At 43.5% G+C, this 20050-nt stretch overlaps 1 protein-coding gene across 1 annotated transcript in view; it reads left to right on the top strand.

Moving 5' to 3' along the window:
- Positions 1 to 20050, top strand: part of ace2 (angiotensin I converting enzyme 2) — a 72555-nt gene that overhangs the window by 23774 nt on the left and 28731 nt on the right. Inside the window, exons 7-13 of the mRNA XM_068026176.1 lie at positions 1837 to 1934; positions 3339 to 3511; positions 5426 to 5652; positions 7110 to 7254; positions 15148 to 15246; positions 16117 to 16239; positions 17725 to 17903. Of these exons, the coding sequence (XP_067882277.1) occupies positions 1837 to 1934; positions 3339 to 3511; positions 5426 to 5652; positions 7110 to 7254; positions 15148 to 15246; positions 16117 to 16239; positions 17725 to 17903 (1044 nt within the window). The remainder of the gene's footprint in view (positions 1 to 1836; positions 1935 to 3338; positions 3512 to 5425; positions 5653 to 7109; positions 7255 to 15147; positions 15247 to 16116; positions 16240 to 17724; positions 17904 to 20050) is intronic.

Raw genomic sequence — 20050 nt, 5'->3', positions numbered from 1 at the left:
TAATCAAGGAAAAGCAGAGGAGTCATAGAGTTATACAGCACAGAAACAGGCCCTTCGGTGTGCCGGCCATCAAACATCTATCTAGTTTAATCCCATTTTCCAGCACTTGGCCCATATCCCTGTTTGCTATGGTATTTCAAGTGCTCATCTAAATACTTCCTAAATGCTGTAAGTGTTCCTGCCTCTACCACCCCTTCAAGCAGTGTGTTCCAGATTCCAAACACCCTCTGGGTAAAAACATTTTTCCTCAAATCCCCTCTAAACCACCTTACTTTAAATCTATGCCCCCTGGTTATTGACCCCTCCGCTAAGGGAAAATGTTTCTTCCTATCTACTTTATCAATGCCCCTCATAATTTTGTACACCCCAATCAGGTCTCCCCTCAACCTTCTCTGCTCTAAGGAAAACAACCCTAGCCTCTCCCTTGTGTTCTGGCCAATGCCTAGCCCTCAGCCAATGTTATTAAAACACATATTATCTGGTCAGTATGTGGAATCTTATGTCAAAATGTGATTTCCAAATTTTAACAACAACTACATTTTGAAAAAAATGACTCAATTGTCTGTAAAGCACTTTGCAACGTCTTGATGTCATGAAACGTGCTATATAAATGCAATAAAAACAGAAAGTGCTGGAAATACTCAGCAGGTCTGGCAGCATCTCTGGAGAGAGAAGCAAAGTTAACGTTTCAGGTCTATGAACATCAGTTCTGTTGAAAGGTCACTGACCTGAAACGTTAACTTTGCTTCTCTCTCCACAGATGCTGCCAGACCTGCTGAGTATTTTCAGCACTTTTTGTTTTTATTTCAGATTTCCAGCATTTTCAGTATTTTGCTATATAAATGCAAGTCTCTACTTTTTCTTGAATGCATGCCTTGCAGTGAAGGGATGTGAAGGCCTGGCAAGTATAGACAGTTAGGGCTGGATTTTGTGTTGGAAGTGGGCCAGGCCGAAAAGGCAATCCTCCATTTTTTTAAAAATGTAACTTTCAGGAGCTGGGATCTCCGTCCCTTTAAAGATGGGGATACCACCTCCAAGAGCTGCCAGCCTACCAGAGGGCCAGCAGCTCAGCTGTATCGACAGCACCACTAGGAGTGGTGGTCATTGATGATACTGCAAAGGCCTCAGATCCAGGCCCAGCACTGGAACCCTGGACCCATGATGAGTCAGGCAGGGTCACTGAAGCCAGTCTGGATGGCCCTGGCGCAGGGTGGGTGTTCGTGCAGTCCAGCGGGAGGGTGTTCCCAGGGATAAAGTGGTTCCCAACGGGGTTCCTCCATGGGCCAAGGATTGCCCATGGAGGGCGTACCCCCCCCAAACTCACAGGGACTGCATTTCGTGTTACAATGTGCCCTCCCCACATGGTGGAGACCACCCCCCTGCCACTGCTAAGATTCCAGCAGCGACGGGAAGGGGCACTTAATTGGCAGTTACTAGACCACTTAAAGGCCTCAATTGGCCTCTGGGTGGGAAGGCCATCGTCAGCCTATCCCTCCCCCCGGGAACATCGCTTAGCGACAAGGAGGCAACGAGCCCTCTGCCCCCAACAACTGTCATGATACTCCATGCCCTTACTACCTCTGACCCTGCCTCAGGGGGCCTACATAAAATCCCGGCCTAAATGTGGGACTAGTTGAAAGGTAATCTTTTTGTGGTGTGCAATCTTAATGTATGATATTCTTACATAATCTTAACCTTCCCAGGCCCCTTACAGTCTCTAGCCTTTCCTGTATCTGTTCCTGGGTCTTGTAAATATTGTATGTAATGTGCAACTGACTTGGCATAATGCACTGACGTCCTCGGGACTTTCCAATCTAAATTCTATTTCATCTTCAGGTGACATGTGGGGAAGATTTTGGGGAAACCTATATCCTTGGTCAATTCCGTACCCATCACAGGCAGACATCGATGTGACATCTGAAATGGTCAAACAGGTATGTTGACTGCGAAACCCTTCCTAAACTAGGGATGTTATTGGATTTAGTTAAACTATATCAAATACAGTTACCTGAATAGGGTCAGTTGAAAGAATAAAAATACCAATTTTAATTTTTTAAAAAGCTTACATTCTAATAAAGCCTTGGAGTTTTGTAAATAAAAGAGAATGCTGTAAAAGCATGGAGCAGGAAAAGGTCATTCAGCCCTTGTGCCCTGCAGAAGAGACAACGGGGAATACATGAACAGAATGCAGTGTGCAACTCATATGCTGGTATCTAGTTTGGTTAACCTGCTGTGCATGGATACCTATCACCATGTCTGATAGCCTCTAAACCAAAATTCCAGATGGAGTTTTGTTGATACTAAGTGCATGCTCTCTTCCCATAGGGGACACCGCCATTCGCCGAAGTTCAGAGGATGCAGTTGCAAACTAACAGCAGCCAAGGTTTAGGGACTCACCAAGCTGCTGTTGGAGTTTAACCAGCTAAAACTGTGCAGCCCACAAACATAGAGCAGTGGTGGGCTTCCCACTGCTTGTCCAATAAGACCGTGCTGCCTATTAGGACAGTAACTGGCAGGGCTATCTGGATTCAAGGATCCCAGTGTTTAGTGACAGTTTTACCTTTCCAATGGTGCAGACTGTCGGGTCGGGTCATCCCTGGGGTACTGCGGATGTGGCTGCCACATATATCGTTGTCTTTTTACTCAGTCTGTCATGTACCACCAAATTGTATCAGAACTGCAGGCAGTGTGGCTGTTCAACCACAGTGTTGAAATTATAACGTTAATCCTCCTGTATTTAGTTCAATTTTGTTAAAGCTGTTTGTTTCCTAACACTGCATATTCCTTTCATCATTGACATATTCAACTAAGCAGTTTTACCAAACCTGTTAAATGATTCCAGATCCTTGTTCTCTGATATGGGGTGGCACAGTGGCGCAGTGGTTAGCACCGCAGCCTCACAGCTCCAGCGACCTGGGTTCAATTCTGGGTACTGCCTGTGTGGAGTTTGCAAGTTCTCCCTGTGTCTCCCTGTGTCTGCTTGGGTTTTCGCCGGGTGCTCCAGTTTCCTCCCACAGCCAAAAGATTTGCAGGTTGATAGGTAAATTGGCCATTATAAATTGCCCCTAGTATAGGTAGGGGAATATAGGGACAGGTGAGGATGTGGTAGGAATATGGGATGAGTGTAGGATAAGTATAAATGGGTGGTTAATGGTCAGCACAGACTCGGTGGGCTGAAGGGCCTGTTTCAGTGCTGTATCTCTAAATCTAAAATTAAAAAAATCATGTTCACATTTCTACAATAAACAGCCTTGTGTAGCCAATGACTGACTATGGAGACGAGACAGGTTTTTTAATGCCTTGTTACAGTTTTATGAATACTTCCCTTTTCATTGTAGGGGTGGCAGCCAAAAAAAATGTTTGAGAAGGCAGATGCATTCTTTCAATCTTTGGGCCTTCAGCCTATGAATGCTAATTTCTGGAAGAATTCCATGATCGAAAAACCCACAGATGGCCGTAAAGTTGTCTGTCATCCAACTGCTTGGGATATGGGTAATCGAGTGGACTTCAGGTACAGATTGTGTTGAACTGAAACTGCAATAAACTGGAAAAATACTGAGTTCTTGAGCTTACTTTGTGAATATTAACATGCAAATGCTTAACACGTTTCTATTAAATTCCATAGGTTTACGTTAGGCCAAAACCCATCTAAATAAACAGATTTTTTATTTCATGTTGTCAGGTACATATTACAAGCTTCCACTCTGGTGCAGAGTGTGGTAAATATTGGCAAAACCAATCCCATTGTCTTAGGAATGTGGGAAATAGGAGCAGGAGTAGGCCATTCGGCCCCTCGAGCCTGCTCTGCCATTCAATTAGATCATGGCTGATCTTCTACCTCAATGCCATTTTCCCACACTATCCCCATATCCCATAATATCTTTAATATCTAGAAATCTATCGATCCCTGTCTTGAAGATACTCAATGACTGAGCTTCCAAAGTCCTCTGGGGTAGAAAATTCCAAAGATTCGCCACCTTCTGTGTGAAGAAATTCCTCCGCATCTCAGTCCTAAATGGCCTATCTCTTATTCTGAGACTGTGTCCCCTGGTTCTGGACACCCCCCAGCCAGGGGAAACATCCTTCCTGTATCCAACCTGTTGAGCCCTGGAAGAATTTTATATGTCTCAATGAGATCACCTCTCATTCTTCTAAACTCTAGAGAATACAGGCCCAGTCTCCTCAATCTCCCCTCATAGGAAAATCCCACCATCCCAGGGATCAGCCTGATGAATCTTTGATCCATGGTGCTAACCCCATTCCCTAGCCACCGACACCATCCGTCCCTCTGGCCACTGCCCGAGGCCGAACCAAACAGTCCACAGCCTTGGTGTTATATTTGACCTTGAGATGAGCTTTTGATGCCATATCTGCTCCATCACCAAGGTTGCTTATTTTCACGTCTGTAACATTGCTAGTCTCTGCCCTGCCTCACCTCATCTGCTGCTGAAACCCTCATCCATACACCTTTGTTGCCTCGAGACTCAACTATTCCAATGCTATCCTCGATGCCAACCATCTTCCACCCTCTGTAAACCTGAGAATATCCAAAACTCTGCTGCCCGTGTCCTAACTCACACCAAGTACCGTTCACCTACCACCCCTGTGCTCACTGACCTACATTGGCTCCCGGCCCAACAAACCCCTTGATTTTCAAACTCTCATCTTGGTTTTCAAAGACTTTCAATGACATTGTCCTTCTGTGAAACCTCCTCTAGCTCTACACCCGCCCCGCCGAGATCACTACACTCCTCCCATTCTGGACTCTTGCGCATCCCTGATTTTAATTATGCCACCGTTGGTAACTTAGTAGCTCAGTCATTCAGCTGACAAGATAATTACAGTTAGGAAACCAACATTTGCCACCATGTGTCTACCGTAATGTTATGTATACCTGCAACATATGAGTGGACATTTTGCGGTCAGCAAGTGAGGCAGAGTTGGTAGATGATGTCACTCTGCCAATGCTCACCCTTCCACTGATGCCAGCACAATGGGGAGTGGCATGGATGCTAGAGGGACCTGTCCCTACCTCTGTCAGACAAGCAGAGACCCAACAGAGACAGGTCCTCTCCCACCCGGCAGTCCTACCTGACCTACACATTATAAGTGCCCCTCTAGATCAAAGAATTTTGGGCCCTATGTGTTTCAATCCTGTCTCTAAATTTACTGAGTTCACTGGGGTGAGTTCTATTTTAACACAGATGTGAAAGTGAGGTGTTCCATTTTTGGTGTGGGATAACCGATTATCAGTTCGTCATACCAAAAATGAACCATTTACCACCCAGTGAGGAAGGGGCAATGATTAAGGCCATGGTAGACACCAAAAATAGCATCATGGAGGAGATTCTACAACAATAAACAGGAATGGGGAGAAAAATTCAAACTAAAATGCTATAATAAATATCTTTTTTTTTAACTGCAGGATTAAAATGTGCACTAAAGTTGCCATGGAAGACTTCTTAACTGTCCACCATGAAATGGGCCATATACAGTATGACATGGAATATGCAAACCTAACCTACTTATTGCGAGATGGGGCCAATGAAGGCTTCCATGAAGGTGTAGGGGAGATCATGTCACTCTCAGCAGCTACTCCCAAACATCTGAAGTCATTGGGTCTTCTTCCAGATTCTTTTGTTGAAAATAATGGTGGGTACCTAACCTGGCTTCTTTTAGGTATTTGAAATTATATCCAGTCATGCTATTTTTATGGTTAAAGTGAACATTACTGTGAGGAGAGTCCTGATAATGTAAATTATCTGCCCATTTATGTCCCTGCATTTGCCTGTACCTTGATGGGAAACTATCACTTGACCTTGCAAAGCTGGTGAAGAGATGCCTAGCTGACATCAATGACCAATCTGCAGTGAGCAAATCTCACTGAGATAATGCCAATTGGCTTCTTCTTGGTCCCCACTTCAATTCATGAGTTTCATAGGAACTTAGGAACAGGAGGAGACCACTTTCCCCTCGAGCCTGTTCCACCATTCAATTAGATCATGGCTAATCTACAACCTAACTCCACATATGTGCCTTTGCCCCGTATCCTGTTATACCATTAGATAACAAAAAAAACCTTTTAATCTCAGATTTAAAATTAACAATCAATCCAGCATCAATTGCCATTTGTGAAAGAAAGTTTCAACTTTGACCACCCTTAACATGTAGAAATGTTTCTTAATTTCACTCTGGAAAGGTCTGCCTCTAACGTTTAGATTACACCTCCCAGTTCTAGACTTTCCAACCGGTGGAAATAGTTTCTCCCAATCTACTCCATCGGTTCCCCTTAATAACTTGAGAAGTTGTTGCAAATGTTCAATGCAAACTGGGTTTTGCTGTGTTCCCTTCATCTCAATTTTCAGTGAAATTTGAGGCATAAGAATAATTCAAGTAAACAAGGTAAGAGATTTCATTGCTGTCCATTCTGACTGTGCTACACCATTGGTGCTGTGGGGGACTTATAAAGCAAATCTCCATAGTTTCACATATCACAGATCCATCTGATTCTGCCTGGGATGGGAACTTCACAGTGTTTGGAATTCTGGTAGATTAGTGGCTGAAAATAATAAACTTTGAAAGGCAACTCTTCCAATGTAAGACTCAGGTTAATGTTCTGAAACCAAAAGTAATAAGAGGCTAAAATAAAGACATTTAAAAAAATCGAAATCATACTTAGAATAGTGAATATGCGGGAAATTATATAAAAGTAAACTCGGCATGCTAAGTATGGAGTTAGGAGAGAAATGTAGGAAAAGGGCAGGTATGGTGAGCAATATCTAAAATGTTTTGTTATTTAAGATTCTTAATGCGTATGTTTTGAGATATGGTGTTAAAATTACAGTAATGGAGCTATTTAGGACATCTTAGTTTGTGTTTCAGCAACATCATAATGAGTGAGCTGAATACCTCAGTAAAGCTTCAGAAAATATTTTTCCAATATTATTGATTCTAATGTTGTTCCTTCTAACAAAATTGTATTACTCCCAGTCTGCCATCACTCCAACACTCTGCCGTCACTTTGACAGTCCCCTATTACTTCCACAGTCCTCTTTGTAAAAGTAACAATTGCCAAGGAGTTATAACAATTGTGATACCTTCTACCCTAGAAATTGACATCAATTTCCTATTGAAGCAAGCACTGACTATTGTTGGCACTCTGCCTTTTACATTCATGTTGGAACAGTGGAGGTGGAAAATGTTCAGAGGAGAAATACCCAAAGATCAGTGGATGAAAAAATTTTGGGAAATGAAGTAAGTGTTCACCCAGTTCAACACTGAACTCAAGTATTCTGATTAAGATTCTAATTGAGAAAAATAACCAATGTATGTTTCTGACTTTAGATTGTATTCCTCTGCTTAAATCAAAGAAAATATCGATCGTTCTGGTCAACATGAAAATGCTGCAGAGATGGGCTTTTGGTTTAGTTTTTCGACCTTTCTGTTCATAAAGCATTAAATTAAGAATTGTTTTGTAGTGCAACCTGGAAAGACTGAGGTTGGAGCATGCTGAGGTTAGAGAGTCTTGTTCATTATAATGTCCTTCAGGATAGCTGGTGGGAAATATTTGTCTGTTCAGCTGTCAGTCGCAGCTCAGTGAGTTGCACTGTTATCTGTGAGTCAGAAGGACATGGGCGTAAGTCCCACACCGGAGACTAGAGCACAATATTAGACTGACACTCCCAGTGCGGTACTGAGGAAGGTGCCATCTTTTGGATGGGATTTAAAACTGACTTCTCAGGCGAATGTAAAAGATCCTTTGACACTATTTTGAAGAAGAACAGGGGAATTATCCCCCATGTCCTGGCCAATATTTATTCCTCAACCAACATCACTACAGAAACAGATTATTTGGTCATTATCCTGTTGCTGTTCTTGGGAGCTTGCTGTGCACAAATTAGCTGCCATGCTTCCCTACATTACAACAGTGGCTACATTTCAAAAAGTGAATACACTTAACTGTAAAGTGCTTTGGGACATCCCGAGGTGGTAAAAGGTGCTATAGAAATGCAAGTTCTTTCATTCCCCCAATGGCAGGGCTTACTGCTACCTTTTTGTATTATCATCACTCTTGTACTGACTCTCAACCTTATTGTTTTTCATCAATGTGCTGAATAAATTGAAGCAATTCATTCTTTTTTCAAATCCAGGAAGAGTAATGCAGACCTAGGTTTTAACTGCTAGCAGTTTCCTGGCATGAAACCACACTGGCCAATTAATTTCCCATTCACAAGCAGCAGAATGAGACATGGACAATATTAGGGACCAATCCTCAATAAAATCACCTGCCACACATTTCCTGATCATTATAACCTTAATAACTATGTTGTTATGGTTACTGATTTCATCAAATTTAAAATGCTTGTCCTCATCTCCAAGGCTCAGCCTCACTCTATTTGCATCATCTCCTCTGCCCTTGTAGCCCTATGTCCATCCTCCACTCATCCAGTTTTCCAGATCATTCTCTCCTTTCTTCCCACCAACCTTTGCTGGCAGAGCCTTCATCCTTCGTAATCATTGGAATTGCTTCCCTAAGCACATCTCACTGTCCAGTTCACTCTCAACCTACGGGCACCTCCTCAAAGCCCACTTTTTGCGTTCAATTACCAGTCTGAGTTTGGTTCAATGTCCATCCCTTTTAGTTAGTTATTTTACTCCTTTTCTCTGCAAATCACCTTGGGACATTTTCCTAAATTTTGCTACATCATCGTTTGATTATAATTTAATTCTACTGTTCTTCGAAAACCACCTTTTTCGTGCTAAAGTGCAAAGATCTGAATTCATATCTTTAATATTTATTTTGCATACATCACTTTTAAAATACACTGTTCTGGTAGAAATGGCTCCTTTTTTTGCTTTTTAGGTGAAACCTTTTATTTTAATAGAAAGACCTGCATTTATATGATTGCAGAATGTCCCAGAGCACTTTATAGTGAATGACATACTTTTGTAATGTAGTCACTGTTGTAATGTAGGAAATGCAACAGAGTGTGATAAAGTAATGTTTTCACTGATGTTGGCTGCTAAGCGATAACAACACTTGCATTTAAATAGCATCTTTAATGTAGAAAAACATTGAGGGATAAATATTGGCTAGGACACTGGGGAGAGCTTCCCCTGCTCATCTTCAAAATAATGCCCTATGGGATCTCTTATGTCCACCTGAGAGGACAGGTGGGGCATTGGCTTAATTTATTTATTTAGAGATACAGCACTGAAACAGGCCCTTCGGCCCACCGAGTCTGTGCCGACCATCGGCCACCCATTTATACTAATCCTACATTAATCCCATATTCCTACCACATCCCCTCAATTCCCCTACCACTTACACTAGGGGCAATTTACAATGGCCAATTCACCTATCATCCTGCAAGTCTTTGGCTGTGGGAGGAAACCGGAGCACCCGGCGGAAACCCACGCAGTCACAGGGAGAACTTGCAAACTCCACACAGACAGTACCCAGAATCGAACCCAGGTTACTGGAGCTGTGAGGCTGCGGTGCTAACCACTGTGATGCCCTTTTTTTCTCTCATTTTTCAGCCCACTGAGTCTATGCCTACCAACAACCACCCATTTATACTAATCCAACATTAATCCCATATTCCTACCATATCCCCACCTTCCCTCAATTCCCCTACCTATACTAGGGGCAATTTACAATAGCCAATTTACCTATCAACCTGCAAGTCTTTGGCTGTGGGAGGAAACCGGAACACCCGGCGGAAACCCACACGGTCACAGGGAGAACTTGCAAACTCTGCACAGGCAGTACCCGGAATCGAACCCGGGTCGCTGGAGCTGTGAGGCTGCAATGCTAACCACTGCGCCATCGTGCCATCCTGTGTCTTAGCCGAAAGATGACACCTCTGACAGTGCAGCATTCCCTCTGTTCTGCTCTAGAGGTCGTTCCCCACATCCACGGAGAGTTCAGATGATACGAAACAGATGGCCGTCCGGCAGGGTAGGAAGAAACAGGCAGTGCAGGACTCCTCCAGGACTGTGGCACTCTCAAACCAGTTATCAGCACTGAATATCAGATTTGGTGACAACATCTTGGGGAAATGCAGTCTGGAGCATATCCATGGCACTGTGAAGCAAAAGACAGCACAAAGTGGGGACAGAGCAAAATGTAGGAATGCAGTTATCATTGGGGATTCAATAGTAAGGAGGACAAGCAGATGTTTCTGTAAACGTCAATGTGAGTCCCTCATGGGATGTTGCCTCCCAGTGCCAGGGGAAAGGACATCACTGAGAGGCTGCAGGACATTCTGCAGCAGGGGGTGGGGGTAGGGGTGGGGGGGGGTGGTGGGTGGTGGTGCGGGGAGGGGTAGCAGCCAGAAGTTATGGTCTATGTGGGAAACAATGATATAGGAAGGAAAAAGATTGAGGTTCTGCAGTCAGACTTTCAGGAGCTCAAGAGAAAATTAAAGAACAGTACTTCAAAGGCAGTAATCTCTAGATTACTCGCAGTACCATGTGCTAGCGTATAATGGAATAGCAGGACAAGGCAGGTTAATGCAGGGCTGGAGAAATGGTGCGTGGAGGAGGACTTCAGATTCCTGGGGCATTGGGACCAGTTCTGAGGCAGGAGGGACCTGTTCAAGATGCACGGCTCACAGCTCAACATAGCTGGCACCAATGCCCTCATAAAGGGTTTAACTAGTGCTGTGGGGGAGGGGTTAAACTAATTTAGCAGTGGGTGGGCACCAGGATGAAAGATTAGAGGAGAAAGAAGATGCACAGAAGACTGGAAGAGACAAAAAGCATTAGAATAAAATGTAATTCAGAAATAGGAAGGATTAGACAGGGACAAATGGGAGGCAGCCTAAAGTGTAACTGCACTGAATGTGGTAAATAAACTTGGTAAGCTGAAGGTAGAAATCACCACATGGGAATATGATATAGTGGCAATAACAGAGGCCTGACCTAAAGAAGGTGAGGATGGGGAACTTAATATTCCTGTCTACAAGATATTCAAGGAAGATAGGGAAGGAAGAAAAGATGTGGGCTGGCTGTATTGATCAGAATTGTTAGAGCCCTGGACAGGGATGATACACTGAGCATTCAAGGCCAGACTCTATTTAGTTAGAATTAAGGAGCAATAGAGGAACTGTTTTGCTACTGGTTCTATACTATAGGCCATCAAATGCTGGGAAAGAGATGGTAGAGAAAATGTTCAGGCAAAATACAGAAAGATGCAAGCAGGAGAATAGTCATAATATGGGACCTCAATTCTCCTAACATAGACTGGGACAGGAACCGTGTAAAAGGCAAGGAGAGGGAGGAATTCCCAAAATGTGTTTTAGAGAACCCATGAGGGGGGAAGGAAGGGCATTCAAAACTATTGGGATGACTAAAAATATAGAGATTAAAATGAAACATATAAAGGGGACTTGTGACAAATGTAAGTTTCATATTACAGTGGTAAAGCAAACAGAATACAGAAAGTACAGAGGAAATGTAAAAGAGGGAATTAGATAGACAAAGAGAGGGTATGCGATTGGATTACTGGCTAATATAAAGGGAACCCTAAAGTCTTTTATAAACATTTAAATAGTCAAAAGGTAGTCAATGGAATGGTTGTTCCCATAGGGACCAAAAAGAAACTACTCTTATGGAGGCAGAGGGGATGGCTGAGGTACTAAATGGATACTTTTAATCTTCCTTCACTAGATTCGAGGATACTGCCAATTTGGCAGTAAAGGAGGAGGTATAGAGATATTGGATAGGATAAAAATAGATAAAGAGGTGGCACTTAAAAGATTGGCAATCATCCATGTGGAAGTCACCTAGGGTGAAGTGCATCCTAGGTTATTGAGGGAAGTAAGGATGGAGATAGTGAAGGCTCTGACCACAATCTTTCAATCCTGCTTGGATATAGGAGTGATTCCAGAGGACTGCAGGTTTGCAACTGTTATACCAGTGTTTAAAAGAGGGGTGAGGGATAAACCGGCAACAACAGTGCAGTCAGCCTAACATCATGAATGGGGAAACATTTAGAGACCATGAGCTATAAATCCAGCTCCATAGTGCCCCGTTTTTGGTGCTGCAGGTGCCTTTTGTGTCCAAAATGATCTATGCAACATGCACACACAATTCTGCTTCTACTTCCTCTTTTAACTGTGGCCTGCACCCGTGGCAGCCAGCATCGGTGCTGGTTAGCTCCAGGAAAACTAACACTAAGCAGCACTGAAAGAATGAAAAAGAAGTTAGCACTCACTTTAATCATTGCTGCTCCTGGTCTCAAGATGTCTGGCCTCATTCCTGACTCCCACCTCCAGGCACCCCAACCCAACCCAGTCTCTCCCCTTGCCCTAGCCTTGACCCCGATCTCCAATTCCCCATCACTTCCTGAATTGCACTCTGAGGCCCAGCCAATAGTATTGCAGACCACTGCCATGTTCATTCCCAATCTCCTAGCTCACAGTAGGTTGGCACAGTGGTGCAGTGGCTAGCACCACAGCTCCAAAGATCTGGGTTCAGTTCTGGGTACTGTCTGTGTGGAGTTTGCAAGTTCTCCCTATGACTGTGTGGGTTTCTGCTGGGTGCTCTGGTTTCCTCCCACAGTCAAAGACTTGCAGGTTGATAGGTAGATTGTAAATTGCCCCTAGTGTAGGTAGGTGGTAGGAGAATTGTGGGGATGTGGTAGGGAATATGGGGTTAATGTAGGATTAATATAAATGGGTGGCTGTTGGTTGGCACAGACTTGGTGGGTCGAAGGGCCTGTTTCAGTGCTGTATCTCTCTATGACTATGACTCACTCTGAGGCCTAAATGTACCTCCTCCAGCACCCTGTGATCTTACTCAATTGCTTACCTGAACAGTGATGTACAAACCTGTGCAGGCTCTGACTGCTGCACATTCCACATGATAATGAGGCCTGAGACTGAAAATTCTGGGCTCCTTGGACCTCTCTGTTTGGGCATGTGCTGTTAGCACTCTGTGGGTGGAGAGTCCTAAAACAGATGCTGCTGGCTACTTCGTCCAATGATTGCAAAAAATATTATTTGTCACTTGGAAAAACATGGGTTAATACTTGACAGCAACATTCCCTGTATGCTGTGTGGCCGCACAGAAATCCGAAGGTTCCGGCACAGACTATGCACAGTTTGGCTCTTTTAAGTTACCATGCATACGTGGCCACGCAACACAAATTAAAGGGGTCGTGTAACAAAATAAATCACTCGCACACTCCAAAAATATAATTAGAGGGAATGTTGCATGACAGCCAGCATAGTCTATTAATGGAAAATCATGTTTGACCAGCTTGATTGAGTACTTTGATGAAGTAATGGAAAAGGTTGATGAAAATAGTGTCATTGTGATCATATGGATTTTTATAATGCGTTTGATAAAGTACCACATAATACACTTGCTAGCAACATTAAAGCCTATAGGATTAAAGGAGCAGTGGCAGCGAAGATATGAAATTGACTAAAGGACAGAAAGTGGAGAGTAAGGGTATATGGTTATTTCTCAGACTGGAGGGAAGTATTCCGTGATGTTCCCAAGGGTCGGCCTTAGAACCTCTGCTCGTTTTGATGTATTAATAACCTTGATTTGGAATGCAGGGCATAATTTCAAAGTTTTCATATAAGACAAAACTTGAAAATGAAGTAAACAGTGGGGAGGATAGTAACAGAATTCAGGAGGACATAAACAGGCTCATAAAATAGGCAGAAACTTAGCAGATAAAATTTAATGAGAAGTGAGAAGTGATGCATTTTAGTAGGAAAAATGAGGAGTGGCAATATAAACTATGCCTTTTTATCCAGAGGAATAGAATACAAGAACACGGAGTCTTGCTTCAGCTGTACAAAGCCCTGGTTAATTCACATCTGTGAACAATCTGGGCACCACACATTAGGAAGGACATTGGCCTTGGAGGCAGTGCAGAGTAGATTTGCCAGAATGATATCTGGACTCCAAAGGTTAAGTTACAAGGAGAGATTAAGCAAACTAGGGTTGTGTTCCCTGAAATTTAGAAGATTAAGGGGTTATTTGATTGAAGTTCTCAAGATATTAAGGGAAACTGGTAGGATAGATTGGGAGAAATTAATTCCATGAGTTGGGCAGTCGAGGACTAGGAGACATCGCCTAAAAGTGAGAGCCAGACCTTTCAGGAGTGAAATTAGAAAATATGTCTTCATGCAAAGGGTGGTAGAAATTTGGAATTCTTTTCTGCACACGGCAACTGATTCTGGATCAGTTGTTAATTTTAAATCTGAGATTGATAGATTAATACAAAGGTATTAATGGTATGAGACAAAGGCAGGTATATAGAGTTAGGTCAAAATCAGCCATGATCACATTGAATGGTGGAGCAGGCCAAGGGTCTAAATGGCCTCCTCCTGTTGCTATGCTCCTCAACCTAATGGTACAATTTAAAAGGGCGGGTGCAGGAATAGAGAAACCTGAGATGTATGCACACAAATTTTTGAAGGTGGCAGGACAAGTTGAGATGCTGTTAAAAAAGCAGCTGTGATCCTGGGCTTTATAAATGGAGGCATAGATTCCAAAAGCAAGGAGGTTATGCTAAACCTTATAAAACACTAGTTCGACCCCAGCTGGAGTATTGTGTTCAATTCTGGGCATCACACTTTAACATGGATGTCAAGGCCTTGGTGAGGGCACAGGGGGGATTTATTAGAATGGTACCAGCAACAGGGGTCTTCAGTTATGTGGAGAGACTGGAGAGGCTGGGCTTGATCTTACAGCAAAGAAGATTAGGAGAACATTTAAATAGAGGTGTTCACAATCATGAAGGGTTTTGCCAGAGTAAATAATAACCTGTTTCCACTGGCAGGGGAGTCAGTAACCAGAGAATGCAGATTTAAGATAACTGGCCAAAAAACGGAGAGGAGATGAGGAGTTTTTTTCTAATACAGTGAGTTGTTATGATCTGGACACACAGCCTGAAAGGTTGGTGGTAGTAGATTCAATAATAACTTTCAAAAGGGGAAAAAAATTGCAAGACTCTGGGGAAAGAGCAAGGGAGTGGGAATAATTGGATAGCTCTTTCAAAGTGCCAGCACAGGCATGATGGGCTGAATGGTCTCCATCTGTGCTGTATCATTCTAGAAGGGTGATTAATCTTTATAGTTCATTCAACAGTTAAGAACTATTATGATTTGTACTTTTCTTCAGACGAGAGATTATTGGTGTTGTCGAACCTCTCCCCCATGATGAGACCTACTGTGATCCAGCTGCTCTGTACCATATTTCCAATGACTATTCCTTCATAAGGTATATATACAACTTTCAATACTCTCACAACACTGCTCATTGACGTAAGGTTTTCTTGATGCTTGCAACTTTTGCGACAGTGTCATTTGAAGAGTCCCGAAAGTTTTTGGTCTTGTTATTGCTTGCCTTTGATGTCTGCATCAATGCAAATGTGAGTATTAAAGTTCACGTTTACCCAAATATTTCTCAAGATTTGTTCATTTGTTTTTCCTTTTTTGCCTGATATTGGTTGTTGGGTGAGAGTTTCCCAGACTGTTGATGTATATATTCCACTATGGTGTGAATGTATCTCTTTGGGAGAAATGCCTTGTATGAAAGAACTCGAATTTCCAATCAGTGGAAGAGGCAGTTAAGATCCATCAATTTTGAAACCTGAAATTCCCAACATTTAGGAACACACTCCTGACAGTTTGTCATTTTTAACTTCCTCTTGTCTGTTTCACGGGCCAACCTATGAAAATTTAGTTCCTAGCCAGGCCCATAGCCCTATGGCAATGCCAGAAGCAGCCTCGAAGGGATCTGAGGTGAGCACTACCCTCAATTCCTCCTACTACAGTATCCTAAGGCCTTTCCTCTTCCCAATACCCATAATTAGTTTGTCAAAGTAATGAGAGGCCAGCTTCCTGGGGAATACTCCTCCTGGAATACTGACATGAGCTACCTTGCTTGTGGTGGGTCATTCCTGCCAAATATAGGTGAGAAAACTTGAATTCTGATTCATGTTGGTGGATTGTTAATGCAGCATACTTATTGATTGGAATGTTTCTATTCTGCTAACTACAGCTTTTGTAAAGAGCAGAATGATGTGTGTTAGTTACTGCATGACTTACTTACAGTATAAAATGAAAGACTCCCTGCCATTCTCTTTAGGTACTACACAAGAACATTTTACCAGTTCCAGTTCCAAGCAGCGCTCTGTAAAATTGCTGGCCATACTGGTGAACTGCACAAGTGTGATATCACCAACGCCACAGACGCAGGCAAGAAACTCAGGCAAGTTTTCAATCCCTTGGGTGGCCTGGTATAGAGGAACTAACGTGGGGGTACTCAATTCACAGGAAATACCAGACAATGTATCAAAGTTACTTCTCAAAGCAAACAGTGCATGCTTTACACCTTATCCCATCTACTTACTTGCAGAAGAATTAATATAATGCCAGATATCAGTTGTATATTCAAGGTTTTGTTTTTAGCGTATACCTCCCGTTACAGTTTTTTAAACAATTCTTCTATGGGATGTGGGCGTCACTGGCAAGACCAGCATTTGTTACCCATCCTTAATTGCCCTTGACAATTGAGTGACTTGCTGGGCCACTTCGGCGGGCTGTTCAGTGTCAACTGTGGGTCTGGAGTCACATGTAGGCCAGACCAAGTAAGGACAGCAGATTTCCTTCCCTGAAGGACATGAACCAGATGGGTTTTTAACGACTACCGATGGTAGTTCATGGCACCTTTACTGATAGTAGTTTTCAATTGCAGATTTTTATTAAGTAATTTTAAATTCTACCAGCTGCGGTGGTGGGATTTAAACGCGTTTCCCCAAGGCATTAACCTAGGCCTCTGGATTACTAGTTCAGTGACAATACCATCACGCCACCATCACCCCTTTGTATGTGATAATTCACGATGCAGAGAGAGTTTTTGAAGTTATAGTCCTTTTCCTTTTGAAGTATAATCACTGCTGTAATATAGGAAACACAGCAGCCAGTTTACTCACAGCACAATTTCACAAACAGCTGTGTGATAATGACCAGATAGTCTATTTTTGTGATGTTGATTGAAGGATAAATATTGGCCAGGAGACCAGGAAGAACTCCCCTGCTCTTCTTTAATATAATGCAATAGGATCTGTACGTCCACGTGAGAAGATAGACAGGGCCTTGGTTTAATATCTTATCCAACAGTGCAGCACACCAGCAGTAATGCACTGGAAAGTCAGCCCTGACATCTGAGCTTAAGTCTCTGGAGTGGAACCTAAATCCACACCTTGTGACTTCAGAAGCAAGTGAGCCACGACTGACACACTCCTCCTTTAAAAGCATCCTTAAAACCTCCCATGACCAGGCTTTGAGTCCCCCAACTACTTTCTCCTCTTTGGCTCAGAGTCAACGGTCTTTTTGATTTTGCTGCTGTGCATCATGGGATGTTTTCCTACGTTAAAGGCGCATATAAATGTAAGTTGTTGTTGTTATCTCCACAAAGTATGGTTACATCTGAGACAAAGCAAACATCTATGTGTGAGAAATAATTCATGACACTATTCTTTACCATGTTCAGCACATCAATTGTCAGATTAGAAGCCCCTGGACAGGGGCAATTCAGTCCTTTAGTTCTCGATACTTCCGTTTTGCAGGAAGGATGAGCTATCGCCATGGGCAACCACATGCTGCCATTAAGCAGAGCAGCTCTTTGTAAAATTATGATTCACTCAGATAAAGACCTAGTTGATACTATAATGTAGTTTTCTCTCTCATACAGTGACATGCTTAAATTAGGGAAATCTGAACCCTGGACCAGAGCGCTTTGGCAAGTAACTGGAGAAACCAGAATGAATGCCTCACCTCTGCTAAATTATTTTGCACCTTTGTATACCTGGCTGAAGAATAATAATGTGGCGAATGGGAGAATGGTCGGTTGGGACCCTAACTGGAGTCCATGTAAGTAAAGTGCCTATTTATCCAGCAATTCTTCAGATAGTTATCAAATTTTCATGGTTCATGGATAATTTTGTGCGGTATGTACTTGTTAATGTTATGAATATGAGCAATCTGAGGAAATGCTGATCTGGAACAAATGCAACTCTTTCCCAAGCATCTTCTTCTTCAGATAAGGAACAGAAGGATACAGGGATAGTGTGGGACAATGGATTTGAGGTAAAAGATTACATTGAATGGCAGAGCAGTTGCGAGAGGTCAAATGGCCTACTCCTGTTTCTACTTATTTTTTTATTGTGCTGAATGAGAGAAATTTACAGGGGCTATGAGGAAAAGGGCGTGGAACTAATTGGATATCTCTTTCAAAGAGCCAGCACAGGCTCAATGGGCCAAAAGGCCTCCTTCTATGCTGCATGATTCTATGGCCCTGTTACTATCTGAGAGGAGGGGAGCCTTTTTTGTGGTCGTCAAATCCTGCCAAATTTGACGGCAGGACCTGATTCGCACTTTTTGTCTCCATTTCCCGGTTGCAGCCAGTTAGAAAGAGAGGCTGGCTATCTGTCCAGTGGGTAGGCCTGCAACACCAAGCCACAGCTGGGGTGCAGAGTAGAGAGGAGGGAGGGATCAGAAGCGTCGGGGGTAAATCAGAAGGGCCGGTGGTGGAGGAAAATGGACATGTTGGGTAGGGGGTGTGGAGGAGGCAGGGGCCTTAGGGGAGAGATCAGAAAGGGCCTCGGGGCTGATCGGAGGCCATGGGGATCCTTAGATCTGAGGCCCACAGCATCATTATGTGGAAGCTTAGAGCGAGAACAAACAGAGTTGTTATCTCTGGGTTGTTGCCCGTGCCACGTGATAGCGAAGCGAGGAATAGGGAGAGAGAGGAGTTGAACACGTGGCTGCAGGGATGGTGCAGGAGGGAGGGTTTTGGTTTCCTGGATAATTGGGGCTCTTTCTGGGGTAGGTGGGACCTCTACAAACAGGATGGTCTTCACCTGAACCAGAGGGGTACCAATATCCTGGGGGGGAGATTTGCTAGTGCTCTTCGGGGGGGTTTAAACTAATTCAGCAGGGGAATGGGAACCTAAATTGTAGTGCCAGTGTACAGGATGTTGAGAGTAGTGAGGTCAGGGATAAGGTTACAAGGACGCAAGAGGGCACTGGCAAGCAAGAACCTGGTTTAAAGTGTGTCTACTTCAACGCCAGGAGCATCCGGAATAAGGTGGGTGAGCTTGCAGCATGGGTTGGTACCTGGGATCTCGATGTCGTGGCCATTTCGGAGACATGGGTAGAGCAGGGGCAGGAATGGATGTTGCAGGTTCCGGGATTTAGATGTTTCAGTAAGAACAGAGAAGATGGTAAAAGAGGGGGGGGGGGGTGTGGCATTGTTAATCAAGGAGAGTATTACAGCGACAGAAAGGACATTTGAGGACTCGTCTACTGAGGTAGTATGGGCCGAGGTTAGAAACGGGAGAGGTGAGGTTACCCTGTTGGGAGTCTTTTATAGACCTCCAAATAGTTCCAGAGATGTAGAGGAAAGGATAGCGAAGATTATTCTCGACAGGGGCGAGAGTAACAGGGTAGTTGTTATGGGGGACTTTAACTTTCCAAATATCGACTGGAAATACTATAGTTCGAGTACTTTAGATGGGTCAGTTTTTGTCCAGTGTGTGCAGGAGGGTTTTCTGACACAGTATGTAGACAGGCCAACCAGGGGCGATGCCACATTGGATTTGGTACTGGGTAATGAACCCGGCCAGGTGTTAGATTTAGATGTAGGTGAGCACTTTGGTGATAGTGACCACAATTCGGTTAAATTTACCTTAGCGATGGGCAGGGACAGGTATATACCGCAGGGCAAAAATTATAGCTGGGGGAAAGGAAATTACGATGCGATTAGGCAAGATTTAGGATGCGTAGGATGGGGAAGGAAACTGCAGGGGATGGGAACAATCGAAATGTGGAGCTTATTCAAGGAGCAGCTACTGCGTGTCCTTGATAAGTATGTACCTGTGAGGCAGGGAGGAAGTTGTCGAGCGAGGGAGCCGTGGTTTACTAAAGAAGTTGAAGCGCTTGTCAAGAGGAAGAAGAAGGCTTATGTTAGGATGAAACGTGAAGGCTCAGTTAGGGCGCTTGAGAGTTACAAGCTAGCC

This window comes from Heterodontus francisci, unplaced genomic scaffold (genome assembly GCF_036365525.1).
Source record: "Heterodontus francisci isolate sHetFra1 unplaced genomic scaffold, sHetFra1.hap1 HAP1_SCAFFOLD_742, whole genome shotgun sequence".
Classification (NCBI taxonomy): domain Eukaryota; kingdom Metazoa; phylum Chordata; class Chondrichthyes; order Heterodontiformes; family Heterodontidae; genus Heterodontus; species Heterodontus francisci.
Note: the sequence above shows the minus strand (reverse complement) of the source record. Positions and strands in the feature narration are given on the sequence as shown.